General features: G+C 51.8%; 2 protein-coding genes across 10 annotated transcripts in view; one reads left to right on the top strand and one right to left on the bottom strand.

The window, feature by feature from the left end:
* Ykt6 (YKT6 vesicular SNARE protein) overlaps window positions 1-2,153 on the bottom strand; it is a 42,949-nt gene extending 40,796 nt beyond the window's left edge. Inside the window, exon 1 of the mRNA XM_087584266.1 lies at window positions 2,040-2,153. The gene's annotated coding sequence lies outside the window, so the exon portion shown is untranslated. The remainder of the gene's footprint in view (window positions 1-2,039) is intronic.
* Window positions 1-17,498, top strand: part of Gck (glucokinase) — a 42,445-nt gene extending 24,947 nt beyond the window's left edge. The window contains exons 1-11 of one of the 9 annotated variants that reach the window (NM_001270849.1): window positions 2,310-2,462; window positions 6,673-6,823; window positions 7,119-7,229; window positions 7,686-7,840; window positions 8,807-8,926; window positions 11,294-11,389; window positions 11,497-11,596; window positions 13,582-13,765; window positions 14,899-15,054; window positions 15,815-16,048; window positions 16,516-17,497. In NM_001270849.1, the coding sequence (NP_001257778.1) occupies window positions 2,418-2,462; window positions 6,673-6,823; window positions 7,119-7,229; window positions 7,686-7,840; window positions 8,807-8,926; window positions 11,294-11,389; window positions 11,497-11,596; window positions 13,582-13,765; window positions 14,899-15,054; window positions 15,815-16,048; window positions 16,516-16,660 (1,497 nt within the window). In that variant the 5' untranslated portion in view covers window positions 2,310-2,417 and the 3' untranslated portion in view covers window positions 16,661-17,497. Of the gene's footprint in view, window positions 1-2,309; window positions 2,463-5,080; window positions 6,824-7,118; window positions 7,282-7,685; window positions 7,841-8,806; window positions 8,927-11,293; window positions 11,390-11,496; window positions 11,597-13,581; window positions 13,766-14,898; window positions 15,055-15,814; window positions 16,049-16,515 lie in introns of those variants that run through there. The other 8 variants (NM_012565.2, XM_087582302.1, XM_087582301.1 and 5 more) reach the window with 8 other exon arrangements.
* The last annotated feature ends 2,049 nt before the right edge of the window (window positions 17,499-19,547 follow it).

Raw genomic sequence — 19,547 nt, 5'->3', positions numbered from 1 at the left:
TGAAAAGAAGACCCGGCCATGCGTATGAATTGGCTTCTTGCACAAGGCACGGGGGTGGGGAAGGGAATGGCTCACTGGGTAAGAGCGCTTGAGGTGCAAGTGAGAGAACCTGAGTTTGAATCCCCAGAACTCACACAAAAGCCAAGCACGACTCTATGTTACTAAAACACCAGAATCTGAAGGACAGAAGCAGGCAGATCCCCGCAGCTCACTGGACAGCCAGCTTAGCTGAAAACATAAACTTCTTGTTCAGTGAGAGACCCTGTCTCAAGCGATGAAGCTGGCAAGGGATAGACCAAGACACACGTACCCTCCTCTGGCCTCCTCTTTTGCATGTCAGCACATAGGTGCATGCACATGCACACAAACAACATACATACACACATGATTCTATACAACTGCATGCATGCGCACGCACACACAGGCATGCATCTGCACACAAGCACCACACACACATGCATGTACACACACATGCATACACGTGTACATACATGTATATATACACGTGCATGTACACACATGCATACATGTGTATATACATGTATGTATACACATGCACGTACATACACAAGCATCCACCTGCACACAATCATGCACGTGCACACACACAAGTGCACTCACACACTCACGTGTGCACGCAAATACATGATAGGAGAAAAAGAAGGTGTAGGGTTACCAACTAGGACAGAAAATGACTCATTCAGTCCGCTCACTTCCCTCTATTAAAGAAAAGATGAAGATGGGAAAATGTCCTAACTCGTGGCTGCAAAGCTCTACCTTTCCCCAAGCCCTAAGCACACACGGTGTTCATGCTGCTTTTTGGGTCCTGTACATCCATCATGAGATCTCATCCCTAAGGCATCTTCTGTCCTGCTCCCTCCTCTCCGGAGGCCTATCATGACTCTTGAGTGTAGGAAGCACGTTGTGTTACGTGTCCTTACTACAGGATGGTGCTCCAGGACGAGGTGGATTCACAGGAGGGTGGGTATGAGCTGCTAGAATCTTGTCCTGGGTGCTTAGCCAGCTAGACCCCACTCTTCCCTCAGAGGTGCAGTGAGTGGAAAGAGATCACTCCTTGGGACACGTTCTGGGAGGACACTTATTGCTCATACACAGTCTTAGCTGAGACAGCAATCGGCTCGGTTTGTCTCTGGCTTTGCATTGGTTCACACCCCTCCTCCCACCTCCCAGAGGTGAGAGTGAAAGGATTTGCCGCCTCCTCCTTCTCTGTGCTGTGGCTTGCCCCAGGAGACAGAGAAAGACCCCCAGGCAACTGGTCCTTGGCCTGGCTGGTCCACCCCAAATTCAGACATGAGCACAACCCCCTGAAGCAAAGAGGCTCAGAGCCAGGGGTTGGGTAGTCAGGGACTTGTCATATGAGGTCTGGTGAGGCCAGCTTTGCTCTATTTTGGGAAAGCGATCAATCGTGTCAAGGGGTGACCATACTGGCCAATCTTGGGAGAACCTGGCATTCCGACAGGCACCCTATGTACCCTGACCCACTTGCCAGTGGCAGCTAATTTTAGCAGAGCTTGGAGATGCCAGCAAGTGCAGAGGATGTTGGGGTCACTCCTGGCCAAACCCAAAGAAAGGATTAAGAGGTGTCTGAACCTCATAGAAGAGTCCAGAATGTCCTGGGCGTTGCTGTCACAAAACCTAACGGCCTCTTCCATCCCATTTATGGCTGTTTGGGTTCAAGGCAACTTAAGGAGATTCTATAACAGTAAAACAAAAAATCTGATTAAAACGCATATTGTTTTACTTGGGGTGGGGGGTGTCAGGGCAGCCAGAGGACCTGAATCTACTCCTGCTTGTATATGCACAGGTGCCCTTCCCATCTGCCCCCCACCCCCGCCCCATGCCATGGCCAAGTTCTGTCTTTTCCACAGCTTGGCTTCTCCTTCCCACCCAAGTTCCATGGTGAAGCCCCAGACTGTGTGACGAGCATCGTCAACCCCTCCGCAGGTGAAATCCCACGAGGATCCCCCACTATTCACAAGTCTGAAGCCTCGCTGGCACACAGGGCTCCTCATGCCTACCTGTTTCGAGGTGCCCGATTTTCATCTTCTTTAACCAGTCTGAAGGGTGGGGTGGGAGTGGGCAGGCTCCAGCCACCTCATTAACCTCTCCACAGCAAGTCCAACCAGTGTTCTGTCATCCTGTCTCATAGCCCTGTCCCTGTGGCCTTTGTCAAACCCGACCCCACGTGGTTCTTTGTCCTGGCCCTGGCCCTGGCCCTGACCTTGTGACACTAGGCAGGGTATTTCAGGAGCCACCCCTCAGGCCCGTTAGTGCGGAAGTCCTTGGCTGCCTATCTTTTGCAACACTCAGCCAGACAGTCCTCACCTGCAACAGGTGGCCTCAGGAGTCAGGAACATCTCTACTTCCCCAACGACCCCTGGGTTGTCCTCTCAGAGATGGCTATGGATACTACAAGGTGTGGAGCCCAGTTGTTGACTCTGGTAAGGGCCATTCACAGGCCAAAGGCCTTGAACTGGGGGTTAGGGGGAACCTTGAGAGCAGTATGCTCAGGTTGGGGAGAGGGATTGCTGCAATGGCCCTTGAAGGATGGGTGCGATTCTGTAGGAGACCTGGATGTGCCCCTTCTTCCCCGCATCCCTCCTCACTGGTGCCATGATTGTCTAGCTCTTGAGGAGTCCAAGGGGGCTTGTTTCTGGGATGGCGATGCCTAGTCTGGGGACCGTTTCTGAGTGCTGCTGGCCTCTAAGAGATACCTCATGCCTGTACTTGGAAGAGCGTGGGACTCTCTTTCCCGGGAGTACGAGAATGGCTGACCTAGGGTCACTCATTCCTGTGTATATAGCTAACACAGGGCCTGGGAAAAGAGGGGCCAGGCTTAGGCTGGGCATGGATGCACTGACACTATCTCTGAACCTTCGAGACTGTAGCTTTTATCTACAGGCTTCTCTGGCCCTTGTCCAGATCCTCTGAGGTCCACGGTTCCCTGGGGCTACCTCTGCCAGTGGTTGGTGACGTCTTTTTTCCAGCAGTATAAGGTGGGCTGTCAGAGCCTGCTCAGGACATCTGGCCCTGCCAGCCCCATCCCTTCCACATGCTATTCAACCTGTGACCTAATCCAGACCTGTAGCCTTAATAGCTAAGGGATTTCAAGGGTGTATCCCACTGTTTCCCTGTACTCTGTCCTCACACAGCCAGCCGTACACACTTAAGAAAAACGTGTGCAGATGGGTAGCATGCTTAGATCGGTTTCCCGGGATTCCCAGTTCCAGTAAATGGCTGCTGCAGCTGCTCATCCTAGTCCATGGGATCCTCCTAATATGTCCCTTCCTGAACCCCTAGACCTTAAGCTGTCACTAGCTACAGATACGTTCTCTAGACCTTACCACATCCCTGTCACGGTACCCAGATTCTGGAGACTCTGCACTCTGTAGCCAGGCATCTCTAGCCTTCTCACGGTTGCCAGGGTCACTCAGCTTCTCCCCTCTACTGCAACTTTCCCACTTTCTTCAAAAGTGAAGACCTGCACCCTCCCAGCCCACCCTGACACCCGCTTCCTCGCCTCATCGCCCCACCCAACTCGACTGCCATGCCACTCTTTTCCAAGACTTTCCGTGAGCACTGGCCTCACATGGTACTGTGCTTGGGACAGATGCTCTTCTCTATCATCCCACGCACCACATAGCTAGCACAGAGCACACTGCCCAGAGCTGGCTGGCACCAGCTCAGGAAACCCGCTGGCGCTCTTCAGGGAATTCAGGGAAGGGGAGTCCTCCCACAGGAAGAGCCCTGTTTGCTTGTGGTCATAAACCTTGGTTGTCTGTCCTGGGACTTTTCAGACAAGGTCTATGAGAGAATCTAGCGAGCTCACAGCATCTCTCTGCAACACACGGTACGTCTAGAGACACATCAGAATGGCTCACTGGACACCCACCAAAGTCAGGTCCTGAAATCGCGCAGGAAGGAGCCCGATGGGGGGGTGTGGGCTCTGAGTCCAGGCAACTGCTTAGGATCCATCTCCTTACTCTTGGCTCTGCACACCATGGCGCTGTGGGAGTGGCTTGTACTATGTGTGTTCACCATCCTGGGAGTGTCTTGGAATGACTTGGGAATATAAGGGAGTCCCAGGGTTGCCCACAGTGGGCCTGGCCCACTATCTTTGCTCCTGTGCACAGCCCTGTTAAATAGACTTCATCATGACATGATGCCTCTTCTCCCCTCCTCCCCAAACCCACAGCTGAGGGTTGTGAAGCCACTCCTTGTCAGACCTCCCCAGGGTTGCACAGAGCTGGGGCTGGAAGTATGGGCCTCTCCAGACCCAGTGCACACAGAGGAAGGGGCTTCTGTCTCCAGGGATGAGATGACTCACCTTTGGAAGGCATTCTCCACAGCGAGAACAGAGCCCTTTAGCTACTGCAGCCTAAGCCTCTTCCAGCACCCACCCTCCACTCTGTATCGCCAGGTTTGGGGAAGGCATGTGGGGTTATGCGAGGCGTCCTTCTAGCCACAGTGGTCTGGGTCAGTGTGAGAAATCCTGAAGCATGGCTGGTTTAGTCAAGGCTCAGAATGAGTGTTCCGTGGCCAGGTTCAACCACTAGGGGGCAGACTCTCCACTTCCCTGCAGCCTCATCAGCATGCAGACCGAGTTTAATGGAAATTTCTGTAAAAGGATCTCAATTTTAAATAGATTTTTAAATGCTGGCAGATCCACGGGCCAAGCGCAATTCTGTTTACGAGAATGGGGCTGGGCTTCGCGGAAGGTTCCCTCTCACTTCCTCAATGCCAGAAAGTTCTATCGCCTTCTCTGGAAAGTCTGCAGAAGGCAGCATGGGGGTGATAGGTGTCTTGGGTTTATTCGTCATGGGTCTTAGGGCATGTTTGTGGGTCTTCTTTCAGAGTAGAGGAGGTTCTTATGTCCTTCTTGTGAAGCGTCCATATATTCTATGTCCTGAAGTTGCTAAATCAAAATTGAATTTTTATGGAGGCAGTGCATGGTCCTCTGGACATTTGGCTTCAGTGATGTCCAGGACCTCAGGGTACTCTGATGTAGAAGTTGCAGAGCCCAGGTCCCAGATGGGACACTTGCTTTTTCAACATCTAGATAAAGGTGACGACACAAACATATTGGCCCTACCGATCCCTCACCACAGTGAACTAAGAAAGAGCAGAAACCATTCACTACATTCTCATCGGGATGCTCTAAGCTCTGGGCAAATTCTCCTCAACTCCAAGAAGAAGGCACAAGTCACTTGGAGCCCTCATCAGCCAGAGAGTCCAGCCATACACTGCCCAGTCATCCTGGACCATCTCCCTAGCCCTCGTCCTCTTCAGAGACCCCAACCTGAAGTCTTGGGCTCCCTTTATGAAGAATCTTGACCTGAAGGCAACCTCAACCCTCACCTTCACCCTCACACTAATCCAGGGTCCAGGCCTCTAGTCACTCGGAGGAGCTGCCGCTACAGAGATGCAGAGATGGGGTCCACCACTGCCTGAGAGCTGAACCTTTGTGCCACGAGACCACAGATATCTTACAATTGGATCCCTTTGATGGTTTTCTGTTTGGGCTGGTTTCTTTTTTGAGACAGGGTTTCCTGCCTCTGACTCCCAAGTACTGGGATAAAAGGCAGGTGCCGCCACACCTGGCTGGTCACTGGGTCCCTCTGTACCGCTGTAACTCAAGGGAAAAGACAAGCATCCCATGACTGCTGGTTCTCAGGAAACTGTACAAATCTAGGGAAGAAACAGAGGAGGCCCAGGGTATTGCTTTGGGGACATCCTGGATTTGCTGAATACAACCTGGATTGTTCCGCATAGCGCTGAGAATGTCTCTGGAGGCCTTCTCTGCAGGGGTGACAGCAGAAGCCACTGGCTACACGCTCACCCCATGCTCATCTGATGTCGGTGCATGGGGCGAGCCGGTGGGGGGCAGGGGGATCTTCTTCCCTTTGGTGTCTTTGTCAAAACCCTTGTCAGCCCTATTCCTGTCTGACTTCCCTGGGTTTAAACTTTAGGTGGGGTCCTTTAAAAATAAAAGTGGCCATCAACCAAGGTTCTGTGTCCCTTAGGAATGCTTTCAGTTAAAGGAAAGCAAGACTCCCGTGGCTTATGGACTACAGGTAGAGTTGAACACCAACCTCTCTTCTCTGCCAGGTACAATAGGCTAACAGTCTCTTCCTCCCAGCCTTGTCTCCATGGCTACCAGGTAGCTGCCACTATGGCAGTCGTCACAGCCATACACAGCTGTGTTCACCAATTACGAGGCACGGAAGCCCCCTCCTCCTTTTTTTTTTCTTTTCTATTTTTCGGAGCTGGGAACTGAACCCAGGGCCTTGCGCTTGCTAGGCAAGCGCTCTACCACTGAGCTAAATCCCCAACCCCAGCCCCCTCCTCCTTGGTCAGGATTGAGACCTATGCCCAAGCTTCAGGCACAGGAGATAGAATTACTGTGCCTGGCTTAGTCCAATCAGGGTTTACGGTTCTACCCAGCCCTTCTGAGCAAAGCTTGGGTAACAGGAAGAAGGTGCCCCCGCTTACAGTCCAAATCCCTCTAACCCGCCGAGTTTATGTGAAAGACACAAAAAGTACAGGTTCTCGTAAAAGAAGCTGGATCTGTGGCTTTCGTAAACGAAGAGTTCTCATTTTTCTTTTTCGTTCAAAGTACGAGTACCTTTGCAATTATTCCCCGCTGCCCAGGGCACCAACAAATGCACGAATGCATGCTCCCTGCTGTGCAGAGCGGGTACTCACAACGGGCACATGAACCCTCGCTGCCGAACAGAGCAGGCGGCCGCCACACAGCTGCCCACCTGCAGAGTCCAGCTACTCTTGAACTATCATGTGGAGGGTGAGTCCCACACCTTGGCCTTCCACATGCAGGGATGGCTGCCCCCATTCCTCCTCACCAAATTTGCCATTGAGAACATTTTCTCCCCTCATCCAAAATCTTAGGGGCGATGGGAGTCACTGCTGGGCACCGTGCTGCAAAGACCCTTCCTGTTAAGGACAAAGGCTGCCCGGCTCCCTACCGCCCGCCACTCTGGAGTACCCAGGCTAACAGTCACTGACATTTGAACTAAACTATAGTAAATAGTCCGAGATGTGGTGAGACACAGCTGCTAACTCCCCCCCCCCCCGCACAGGTCGAGCAGATCCTGGCAGAGTTCCAGCTGCAGGAGGAAGACCTGAAGAAGGTGATGAGCCGGATGCAGAAGGAGATGGACCGTGGCCTGAGGCTGGAGACCCACGAGGAGGCCAGTGTAAAGATGTTACCCACCTACGTGCGTTCCACCCCAGAAGGCTCAGGTACCGCAGGGTTCATCTGTCCCTAGCCGGGACCTTCTAGGCAAATGATATCCCCAAATCACTGGACCAGTGTTTGTCCAGCTGCCTGAAGCCCTCGGGTGCTCAGGCCCAGCCTAGACCTATCAATTCTTAGGAGAACTGGCTTTTTTTTTTTTGCCTCTAAGCTCACTTGGGGAATCTCCTCCTTATCCTGAGTCTGGTCTGTTATTCTAGGTGTAATGTCACTCTCTAGGTTCCAGCAGCCTCTACCTAAGGCAGGGCTTTCCCACTGATGCTCCCCGGTTTGCCTTCCACCCTTCCACAGATTGCTCTGGCATCACCTGACCCCCAGTGTCTAGGGTAGCATCCCTTCACCCACGTTTTCTGTAGGCCACGACACTGAACACCTCTCCCTCTGCCTGCAGAAGTCGGAGACTTTCTCTCCTTAGACCTGGGAGGAACCAACTTCAGAGTGATGCTGGTCAAAGTGGGAGAGGGGGAGGCAGGGCAGTGGAGCGTGAAGACAAAACACCAGATGTACTCCATCCCCGAGGACGCCATGACGGGCACTGCCGAGATGGTGAGCAGCCTGAGGGGCTGGCCAAGGAGGGCAAGGGGTCAAAGGTCACCCAGGATCTCGGGAGGGTTCCAAGAGCAGGAGTGATGGTGGACCACCCAGCTTCAGAGACCCATGAAGGTGGCTCGGAGGCTTAAAGTATTCCAAGTCCCAGTCCCCATCTGCCCAGAACAAGAAGGAGCTGGAGAAAGGTCAGTAGCAGGAGAAAAACCCAGCTTCTGTCCAGTTTCCTAGAGGAAAGCAAAGCATAGGATTGAGCAGCCAGAGGCCAGCTTTCCTCTCAGGCCACCATTACCCACCAGCAGGATAGACCAAGAGGCACGGTAGAAGCCACTGCCCAAGCAGCAAGGGTTTCTAAGCATGAGGAAGACTTAGATGGGAGACCTAGAAACAGAAGGAGCCTAGGATTAAGACAGACTTCCCTCACAGCCATCCCCGGGGGCAAGGCAAAACCCATTACCAGAGGGGCAGCCAGGTGAGAGGTTGCCCGTAGCCACTCAGCCTTCCCTTAGCACACCTTGAACTGGGCAGGCCATGACCCAGCACCCTCATCCATCTACAAAGAGCTCAGCAGTGCCCAGCCATGTGAGCAGCTCCACCGGAAGGGATTAGGACCAGCCTTCAGCGAGGGTCAGGTGGACAGGATACCTGGGGAACAGCAAAAGAGACAGGAATCATAGTCACGGCCAAGAATTCTACCCAGAGCTTCTTGGGACAGTCGTTTAGGCTTGAGGAGCCAGTCCTCCGCTGTGTCACCTGGTTCTGGGGACTGCAATCAGCAGGGTCTCCACCTAGGGAAGTGCAGGGCCTGAGTCCTGTTGAGAAGCAAACTCCAGACAGGTCCAGCCTACAGTTGCAGGCTCTGGGGTCAAATGTCATAACATCTCCGAGAGACACCGTGGCACCGTCCTTGGGAGAGAGAGCTGCTAGTGTCCAGGCCCTGACCTAATGCCATGCTGCAACTCCTAGCTCTTTGACTACATCTCTGAATGCATCTCTGACTTCCTTGACAAGCATCAGATGAAGCACAAGAAACTGCCCCTGGGCTTCACCTTCTCCTTCCCTGTGAGGCACGAAGACCTAGACAAGGTGAGCCGGGTGGAGGAGAGGGAAGGGGGATGAATGGATGGGAATGCACTTATGCTGCCTTCTGTTGCAGCTCCCCAAACCACACTGAGAAAGAGCCCAAGCGCAGAAGGGATTGCAACTGTGACCCCTGTCACTTCCTACCTGTAAAGCTTTGGCAAATAGATTCTTACTGCGTGGCAAAGTCTCTCAGGAGATATGCTGTGGTCACCCCACTACAGATAAAGAAACAGGTTAAACAAGTCGCTGGTAGTGGGAGGTAGCAACAGGCGGTAAGAGTGAGGCCCCAGCTCACCAAAGAGCAATGACTTCTGGCTGAGTCAGAAGTGGGAAAACTCTGAGAATTTACCCCTCAGCAGTCACAACCTCAGGAGTCACATTACACACATGCACACGGGCGCACACACACACGCACGCACACGCACGCACACATAAATGTACTTTTATCCTCCTGATGTAATTGTCATCTAGATGCTTACCACCTCAGTCTGCTAACCTAGGCCTAGTCCTGGAAGCTTCTGGCTTCCATACAATCTAATCTAGGTCTAGAATGTCTTCAGCCTTTGAGACTTACGGCTGAGTACACTCACCCTTTCTTGTTCTTTCTGAACTCTGGCTGGCTGGTTCAACTCAGCTGCTGTGGCTCAAACTTCTCTCCAAGCTGACTGATTCAATTTGGCTTCTCTCTCCTCCTCTCCTAAATTACTCTGTGTGGCTTCAAACTACCTCTAACAATCTGTTCTAATCTTCTGGCTCCTTCTCTTCCCTGGCTCATTCTGTCTTCGCCTGTGTCTAGCTTGCTCTCTCTCTCCCTCTCTCTCTCTCTCTCTGCAACCCATCTCTGTAAAACTCTCCCAGTAAAACTGCCACTTTTTTTTTCTTTTCTCTCTCTGTGCCCTCACAAGTAGCTTCCTTTTCCCCTCTCTTCTCATGAGAATTGGGTAGATCCTATTCTGTCAAATCTTTCACTGATTCATCACTCTGTCTACCACTCAATTAGACACCACTTTCAAACATGGGTGCTTCCTTTTGCAAACTAAGATCACCTTCATTGTTTGGGCTCAAAGGTGTGTACTAAGAGTATGTCTGTATTCCAGCCAAAGGGATTAAAGGCACGTGAGACACATCCTAACTAGAAATAGGGTTTTCTGGGGTTGGGGATTTAGCTCAGTGGTAGAGCGCTTGCCTAGGAAGCGCAAGGCCCTGGGTTCGGTCCCCAGCTCTGAAAAAAAGAACCAAAAAAAAAAAAAAAAGAAAGAAAGAAAGAAATAGGGTTTTTTTCCCCTTTCAGTAAATAACTCAGAGTTATTATCTCAGGGTTCACAGCGTGATGAAGATATCCTGCAACACATGCACACAAATGTGCATGTGCACACATATCATAAGAACTCTGCTTTAAAGGGGCTGGGGATTTAGCTCAGTGGTAGAGCGCTTACCTAGGAAGCGCAAGGCCCTGGGTTCGGTCCCCAGCTCCGGAAAAAAAAAAAAAAAAAAAAAAAGAACTCTGCTTTAGTTTCCTTTGTAGTTATTGTAAATAAGTATTCTTCTGACAAAAGCAACTTCGAGGAGAAAGGGTTTAATTTAGCTCACTGTTCCAGGTTATAGTACTTCATAGCAGGGAAGTCACAGCAGCAGGAGCTTGAATGCTGGTCATATCACATCCACAATCAGAAGCAAAAAGCAAAGAATGCGTGATTGCTTGAGTTCAGCTTGTTTTCTGCACATCCCTGCCTAGGGAATGGTGCCGCCCACTGGGAGAAAGTCTTCCCACCTCAGTGTGATCAAGACAACTGTTCACAGGCCAACTTAATCTAAACAACCCCTTACTGAGACTCCCTTCCAAGGTGATGTTTTACTATGGCAAGTTGACAGAACAAATCGTTACAAGCTCTATCAGAAACAAAGCCAGGTCATGCTCCAAGAGGCAAAAGCCGCAGTCGATCCCACACCTCCTGTACTTTTTAAAGCCCCAAGATCCACAGAGAAATCCACATTTGGTTCATCCATGTGCGGCAGGATTTACTGTAAGAGAGGCACCCAGTGTTATTCAGCACTGCTCTCCCAGGGACCTGCCTGGCCTACCTCTACTCTGAAATCCTGAGCTTTGCTGCTCAACATTCTTAGGCTGGGGTTCTAGAGCATTTACTCTAAATTCTCAAGGTTCTAGGTACGTGTGTGTGTGTGTGTGTGTGTGTGTGTGTGTGTGTGTGTGTTGTTCCCAGTTGTTTCCAATGCCTCTCAAAGCTGTGTGAGTCTACTTCCTCAAATGTGAAATAAGGGGTTGGGAGTGTCATGGCTTTATGGCCTTGTTGGTTTAAAGCCACAGATCCCTGCCAGTGCGGCAGCCATGAGGCCATCCTACCCTTACAGGGCATCCTCCTCAATTGGACCAAGGGCTTCAAGGCCTCTGGAGCAGAAGGGAACAACATCGTAGGACTTCTCCGAGATGCTATCAAGAGGAGAGGGGTGAGCACAGCTTTGCCTGCCCTGAGGGGCTGTCCTGAGCATGTCTGCCTTCATCACAGGGCCCCTCTCCTCAGCTCCATGTCCATAGTCTCTGTACTTCTTGGCAGGACTTTGAGATGGATGTGGTGGCAATGGTGAACGACACAGTGGCCACAATGATCTCCTGCTACTATGAAGACCGCCAATGTGAGGTCGGCATGATTGTGGGTAAGGGCTTCTCCCCCTGGCAACCATTCTAGGCTGCACAAGGGTCATAGCAGCCAATGCCGAAGCATTTACAAGTGCCAGTCAGAACAGGCCTGGTCCCTGAGCCAGGCGGCCGTGGGGGTGTGGTGATATGGGAACTGGAGGTTGATAGGGAGTAGTATGTCAACGTTTGCAGCATCAGGGCGTTAGATGGCCTGCCAGCTGCATGCACACCTGCCCTGCCTATCTGGATGTAATTAAACCGCCTTGTCTGGTAAATTGACCACACTGTACGAATCTGTCCAAGTGAGAGAGAATCGGCAGAAGTGGTACCATCCATGTGGCTGGCAGCCCTGCCTCAGCCCGGCCCTGCCCCTGACAGCAAACCCAGCACTATGAACTGCAGGTCCTAGACCCGCTCTGGAGGGAAGGAGAGTCTTGAAAAGGAAGCCACAGTGCTCTCTCTTAAGCAGGAGCAGGAGCTGCATAGCAACTTCCTCCTCCTGCCCCTGCTCCCACTCTCGGAAGTTCCTGCGTTCTTCCGAAGCAGTAGTTCAACCGAATCAGTTATCTGCTCTGCACACAGAGGTAGAAATGTACGTTTGGACGCTTTGGGCCCTGATTGCCCAGAAAATCCATGTGTTAGGCTTTCCAGAGCCAGATCCCCAATGCCGTGTGTTTGTATTCATAAGTTCTTATCCGTACTTACGCTTGTGCCCTAAATAACATGTTTTATAAACTCCATTCATTTCATATTCATACATATATAAAACGTCATAGGTGTGCACGTACGGGTACACACATATACATATTTACATTTGATATGGCTGTTCTGAGACAGAGTCTCGCTACGTAGCTCTCCCTATCCTAGAACTCACTATGCGGACCAGGCCTCAAACTCACAGAGATCCACTTGCCTCAGCCTCCTGAGTGTTAAGACTAAAGGTATGTGCCACCACACCCGGCTATGTGCTTTACACTCCAACCCGACCCCTCCGCGTCACTTCTCATTTCCTGTTTTTACTTGTGATCTAGCCTGTGTAGTGAAAATCCCTCTCTCCAGATGCCCTTGGTTGTGCCTGCCTCTGCGTCTCCTCCTGAACGCCTCCTGGGGCTCTCAAGACATTTTTTTTTTTGGTTCTTTTTTTTTCCGGAGCTGGGGACCGAACCCAGGGCCTTGCGCTTCCTAGGCAAGCGCTCTCCCACTGAGCTAAATCCACAACCCCTCCCAAGACATTTTAATCTGAACTTAGTCCAGTCACCTATGGCTACTCCCCAGGCACACCGCCACCTCCTGTGGCATGATGCACACGTGATGGGTATCTTTGCTGGCCCATGGCTAAGTGCAGCAGGTCCTGCCTGCAGTAGCTTCTGGAGGGCTTACATGGTGCCTCACTCACTTTGAGAGTCTTCTAAAAGAGTTCAGGAGAGAGACTCCAAAAAGTGCCTGCAACATGCTAGAAAACAAGGGGCTGGAGAGATGGCCGAGGAGTTATGAGCACTTGATGCTCTTCCAGAGGACCTGGGTTTGATTCCCAGCACCCACATGGTGGTGACTCACAACTGTCTGTAACTGCAGTCCCAGGAGATCTATACCCTCCGCTGGCTTCTCTAGGCATCAGACAGACAGACATGTAGTGTGCAGACAGAACATTTATATACCTAACATTTAAAAAAATTTAAAAAGGGGGTTGGGGATTTAGCTCAGCGGTAGAGCACTTGCTAGCAAGTGCAAGGCCCTGGGTTCGGTCCCCAGCTCCGAAAAAAAAGAAGAAGAAAAAAAAAAAGCCATGACCCCCTCACACTCATTTCCAGTGTCAAAACCACATCAGCACACCTTGTTTTTCCTCCATCCCCAGACTTCCCAGGAAAGGAGTGGGGATGCCATTCTTGTTAGAGGGCAGTCTGCAGACTGACCCCGCTACTCTTCGTTACATAGATGCTCCAGTCTCCCAGCATCCACCCCCGGTTCTCACAGCCTCAATGTGCCCCATCCCTCCCTCTAGGCACTGGCTGCAATGCCTGCTACATGGAGGAAATGCAGAATGTGGAGCTGGTGGAAGGGGATGAGGGACGCATGTGCGTCAACACGGAGTGGGGCGCCTTCGGGGACTCGGGCGAGCTGGATGAGTTCCTACTGGAGTATGACCGGATGGTGGATGAAAGCTCAGCGAACCCCGGTCAGCAGCTGTAAGGATGCTCCCTGCCCTCCTAGCCCACCCCGGCAGCTGCTCTGGCCGGGTTCATCACAGCTGGCTCACAGCACACAATAGCTTGTTTATAAGCAGCTCTGGGGAGAAGCAAATTGACGTCCCTCTGTGAGCTGGCTCTTTCCTTCAGCTCAGTTACACCCTGCTCTGTGAGGTGTGGAGCTGTCACGGGGGTTGGTATAAAATCCTGTCCCTCTACTCTCATAGGTGGCCGGCCACTAGATGGCCCTGAAAGACCCTTAGCAAGGTTTATCTGGTTTAAGGCAGAAACCCCCACAGCACATAATGCATGCCAGTTCTACACAATGAGTATTGGCATTTAGGGGAATGTATCCTGGGACCCAACTGTCTTGAATCATGGCTACTGCAGGGTGTTGAGGTATGCTCCTCTAACCTCAACACTCGGGAGGCAGAGTCCCACAAATTGCTTTGTGTTCCAGGCCAGCCAGGGCTACAGAGCAAGTTCCAGAATAGCCAGGGATACATAGTGAGACCCAGTCTCAAAAAATAAAAGTAACTAAGTAAATAAAATGAATGGTGCCTGAAACAAGTTAGCCACCTACATGGTACTGTTCTCACGCTAACTACTTAATGAGTTTCATATCAGAACCTCACAAGCCTCTGTTGGATCATTTAATATCTGCTGTATTGCAAGGTGAAAATATGGAGGCTCACACATTAGACAAAAATATACCAGGCTGCCATGGGCCATGTTGGCACCAACCCTGTGAGCCACTGAGAATAGCTATCATCCCTTCACGTGGTTGTCACTGAATTCCCAGGGTGCGGGCTTCACACAAGGCTTGCCACCAGTAAGCTTTCAAAGGACCACAGAGGCTCCTTAACTCTGTGACCCTTTCATATACCAGGGCCAGCCCAGAGTCAGATGGGGCCCTCAGCTGGGTTTAAAATATGCAAGTTCCTAGGACCTGAGGTTTCTGAAGCCTCTGTTTACAAATGTGGGGGCAGGGTGTGAGGGCAAGGACCTTGGATAATGACTAGGGGGTAGGAATGAGAGGAATCACAGTGTCCCACGTGGTCACCTCCTAACCAGAATAGGCCTGTGGGGATTTCCCGACGGCCTGCTGGCATGACCCACGGTTCTGTATCCAGGTACGAGAAGATCATCGGTGGGAAGTATATGGGCGAGCTGGTACGACTTGTGCTGCTTAAGCTGGTGGACGAGAACCTTCTGTTCCACGGAGAGGCCTCGGAGCAGCTGCGCACGCGTGGTGCTTTTGAGACCCGTTTCGTGTCACAAGTGGAGAGGTGCCTGCAGGGGGCAGAAGCAGGGCCCAAGTGCGGGAGGGGAAGGGAGGGGGTGGGCACAGAGACAGCTCAGTGGACACAGAGAGATGGAGCGCGGTTCTAAGGGAAGCAGAGTATTAGGTCAGGGGCACCGGGGAACACGAAACTAGGCTCAATACTCCTAGGACCTCTTGCGTGAAGTGTTTTATAAAAAAGCCAAGAATATGTTTTGTAGAGCACGGTATGGATCCCTTCCGCCCTGAGATACCAGCCATACTACGGGTATAGTGTAGAATAGAGTTTATTTAGGGAAAGGGAGTTAAGAAGAGGAGAGAGAGAGAGAGAGAGAGAGAGAGAGAGAGAGAGAGGTAGACAGAAGAAACACAGAGATAGACACACAGAGAGAAGAGACCGGCCAGGAACATATAAAGGGGAGTGGGGGAGGGATGGGGAAATGAAAGAACCGGAGAACACAAGGAATTGCCAAGCAGTTCCTTTTACAGCAAGCCAGGCCTACCTAGCTGTTGCCAGGTAACTGTTGGTAGCCTAGAAGGAATGCTAACACTGAGTGTCCACTAACTCAGTGGACACGGTCCCCAGTTTCTCTCCATTACCCAGAGCCATCGTCTCTCAGTTTCGTGCCACAGCTCGGAGAATATGGCACTGCCATCCTCGCGACAGCGAGGATCCGGAGCTGAAGAAAGAATTGCTAGGCAGGGCAAGTCATACCCATTCCCCCCTCAGGACCCTCAGTGACTTCCCTCCTCAATCCTGCCCGCAGCGACTCCGGGGACCGAAAGCAGATCCACAACATCCTAAGCACTCTGGGGCTTCGACCCTCTGTCACCGACTGCGACATTGTGCGCCGTGCCTGTGAAAGCGTGTCCACTCGCGCCGCCCATATGTGCTCCGCAGGACTAGCTGGGGTCATAAATCGCATGCGCGAAAGCCGCAGTGAGGACGTGATGCGCATCACTGTGGGCGTGGATGGCTCCGTGTACAAGCTGCACCCGAGGTCAGCTTCCACCTTCGCTTGCGCTTCAACCTCCCAGGCTTCAACCTCTCCTTTTTTTTTTTTTTTTTAAGATTTATTCATTTATTATATATAAGTACACTGTAGCTGTCTTCAGATACACCAGAAGAGGGCATCTCTTTACAGAACCGATGTGAGCCACCATGTGGTTGCTGGGAATTGAACTCAGGACCTCTGGAAGAGTAATCGGGTGCTCTTAACCACTGAGCCATCTCTCCAGCCCTCAACCTCTCCTTCTAAAGGGAGGCTCAAAGGGCGTGGCTTTTCAGTCATTTGTGAGCCTATCCTGTTTGGCTCTCCCTGGGCCAGGAAAGCTGAATGAATATACTGCAGTCTGGGGTGAGGGGTGGGGGTGAAGAGATAGGGTATGGGCTGCCCGTGGCGGGGTGGCAAAAGTGGGCTCTAAAGGATGGGAGTAGAAATAGCAGCTCTGTTTTCCTCCTGTTCAGCTTCAAGGAGCGGTTTCACGCCAGTGTGCGCAGGCTGACACCCAACTGCGAAATCACCTTCATCGAATCAGAGGAGGGCAGCGGCAGGGGAGCCGCGCTGGTCTCTGCGGTGGCCTGCAAGAAGGCTTGCATGCTGGCCCAGTGAAATCCAGGTCATATGGACCGGGACCTGGGTTCCACGGGGACTCCACACACCACAAATGCTCCCAGCCCACCGGGGCAGGAGACCTATTCTGCTGCTACCCCTGGAAAATGGGGAGAGGCCCCTGCAAGCCGAGTCGGCCAGTGGGACAGCCCTAGGGCTCTCAGCCTGGGGCAGGGGGCTGGGAGGAAGAAGAGGATCAGAGGCGCCAAGGCCTTTCTTGCTAGAATCAACTACAGAAAATGGCGGAAAATACTCAGGACTTGCACTTTCACGATTCTTGCTTCCCAAGCGTGGGTCTGGCCTCCCAAGGGAATGCTTCCTGGACCTTGCAATGGCCTGGCTTCCCTGGGGGGGACACACCTTCATGGGGAGGTAACTTCAGCAGTTCGGCCAGACCAGACCCCAGGAGAGTAAGGGCTGCTAGTCACCCAGACCTGGCTGTTTTCTTGTCTGTGGCTGAAGAGGCCGGGGAGCCATGAGAGACTGACTATCCGGCTACATGGAGAGGACTTTCCAGGCATGAACATGCCAGAGACTGTTGCCTTCATATACCTCCACCCGAGTGGCTTACAGTTCTGGGATGAACCCTCCCAGGAGATGCCAGAGGTTAGAGCCCCAGAGTCCTTGCTCTAAGGGGACCAGAAAGGGGAGGCCTCACTCTGCACTATTCAAGCAGGAATCATCTCCAACACTCAGGTCCCTGACCCAGGAGGAAGAAGCCACCCTCAGTGTCCCTCCAAGAGACCACCCAGGTCCTTCTCTCCCTCGTTCCCAAATGCCAGCCTCTCTACCTGGGACTGTGGGGGAGTTTTTAATTAAATATTTAAAACTACTTCAACATGGCCTGTCCGTTGTTCTTTGGCCTCCGTGGTGGTGACAGCAAAGAAACATCACTGATATACACAGATACTCCCTAAATTGGCTGTGTCTCTATTTGCTGTGCCCTGCACCACCACCACCCACCCCCCTGCCCCCAACACTATTCCCCGGGGTGTGTGTGAGAGGTAGGCTGTAGGAACAGGAATGAAGTGACCTGGGGGGACACTGAATACCCCTGCTGGGCCCAGACAACCCCTCCCCCCAAGCTGCCCTTGCAACAGGGAGGTGCTGCTCCGGTCAGGGGTGGGGGAGGGGTCGGTTCAGCTCTAGGATGGTCTCAGCCGCATTCTATCTCAGAACCAGGGAGGAAGCAGGAAGGGCCAAGGTTAGGAGTTGTTGAGCAATTTCTAAGGTCCCTCCAGAGGCTCTGGTAGATGACATCACTAGCAAAGGGCTTAATCTATGCAGCATTAATATGCCTTCGGGTGAACAGACTTGTATGAGCTTAATGCACATTTATTTCTCAATGGAACTACCCAGGAAGTCAAAGGCTTACTCTGTTCTCCGTTTCATTCAGAAAAAAAAAAAAAAAAAAAAATCCCAAATTGGTGGTTTTAGGTGAAAGTCGAGTTTTCCTTGAAATCTTGCTGTTTTCTGGTAATTCTCATGTCGCATTGCTTCTGATCGGCTTCACTTTCTTGAACAAACACAAGCATTGGCATTCACAGGGCCCAACGCTCACATTTGCACACTTACGTATTGGAGCAGATTTTCAGTACAATGTCTTTCAGCTTCTCCTACAGACCGGACTCTGAGGCACTGTACTGATTTTTTCTTTTTTAGTCTCTCTTTACACATCCAACCTGAATGAATGAACTTTATTTTCAGATAGTTAGGAGGGGTGTTATAAAATACTCATATGGGGTTGGGAATTTAGCTCAGTGGTAGAGCGCTTGCCTAGCAAGCGCAAGGCCCTGGGTTCGGTCCCCAGCTCTGAAAAAAAAAAAAAAAGAAAAAAGAAAAAAAATAAAATACTCATACAAAAGGAGGCCTTGGATCCGTGTGTGGTACAGACTTGTAATCCCAGCACCAGCCTGGGCAACAAAGTGAGTTCCAGGCTAGCCTTGGCTACACAGCTGACCCACTCTCACGATAAAGGAGGGTGGGGTGGGACTTGAGGCCCACCAGGGGCGAGTGCCCATATTCTAACCCACCTTGCCACATTGGGATGAGGATGAACATTGAACCCAGTCAGAGGCCTACTCACAATCTCCCCTAAGCTGTCCAGCTTCTCTGACTTCTCTGCCACACCAGGGTCCTCAGAAGTTGACTGTTGCTGTTTGCAACCAAAGCTCCTTGGTCCACGATTCAGAGACACGAGGTGGGCTCTGCGAGCCAGTTTCACAAGAACCCAAAGCTTTCCTGAGAAACAGTACCACACAGGCCTGTCCCGTGCCAGGGCCTCTGGATTCCAGATGTTGAACAGGCTGAGTGGCCAGGAGAAGGCTACAGCTCTCCGTTGGGAATATCAGAGAGAACTTGGGGAGGAGGGTAGAGTGGAGATGGAACTTAACGAACAGCAAGACTCCAAATAGGCTGGGTATGACTGTCTCCACAGGGCAGGCGCGAGTGAACAGCAGCTCAGGTTGGAATGTGAGGAGAGCAACATTCTGTCACCCCAATCCTGAGTTACCCCCAAACCAAGTAAATGGTCCTGTGGGGCTCACAGCCTGCTCAGAACTGCTGTCTGTCTGTAGTCAGCTAGGCAGCAGGCCAGAGCTCAGGGGTTTTACTCAGCCCAGAGGATACTGGCCAGAGACCATGCTTGGAAACACTTACTGCTTCCTAAGCTCACAGCAGCGAAAGCAGTAGTCAGGTAGGAGGGAGGGTCAGGTGACAGGGACTTCCAACATGACCTGGAATAACAAAGGCTTTGAGTGTCTCTGACAGGGACGACACGGAGCCTGGCCACAAGAGATGGATCTATGGATCCTAGGATGTTACACTCGGGGGCCTGAAGGTTACCAGCAGTGTTGAGTGGGATCTACTTGGGGTCCTGTCTTTCTCC

Source organism: Rattus norvegicus, chromosome 14 (genome assembly GCF_021556685.1).
Source record: "Rattus norvegicus strain SHRSP/BbbUtx chromosome 14, alternate assembly SHRSP_T2T, whole genome shotgun sequence".
Taxonomy (NCBI): domain Eukaryota; kingdom Metazoa; phylum Chordata; class Mammalia; order Rodentia; family Muridae; genus Rattus; species Rattus norvegicus.
The sequence above is the reverse complement of the archived record's forward strand: the minus strand, read 5'-3'. Positions and strand labels throughout refer to the sequence as shown.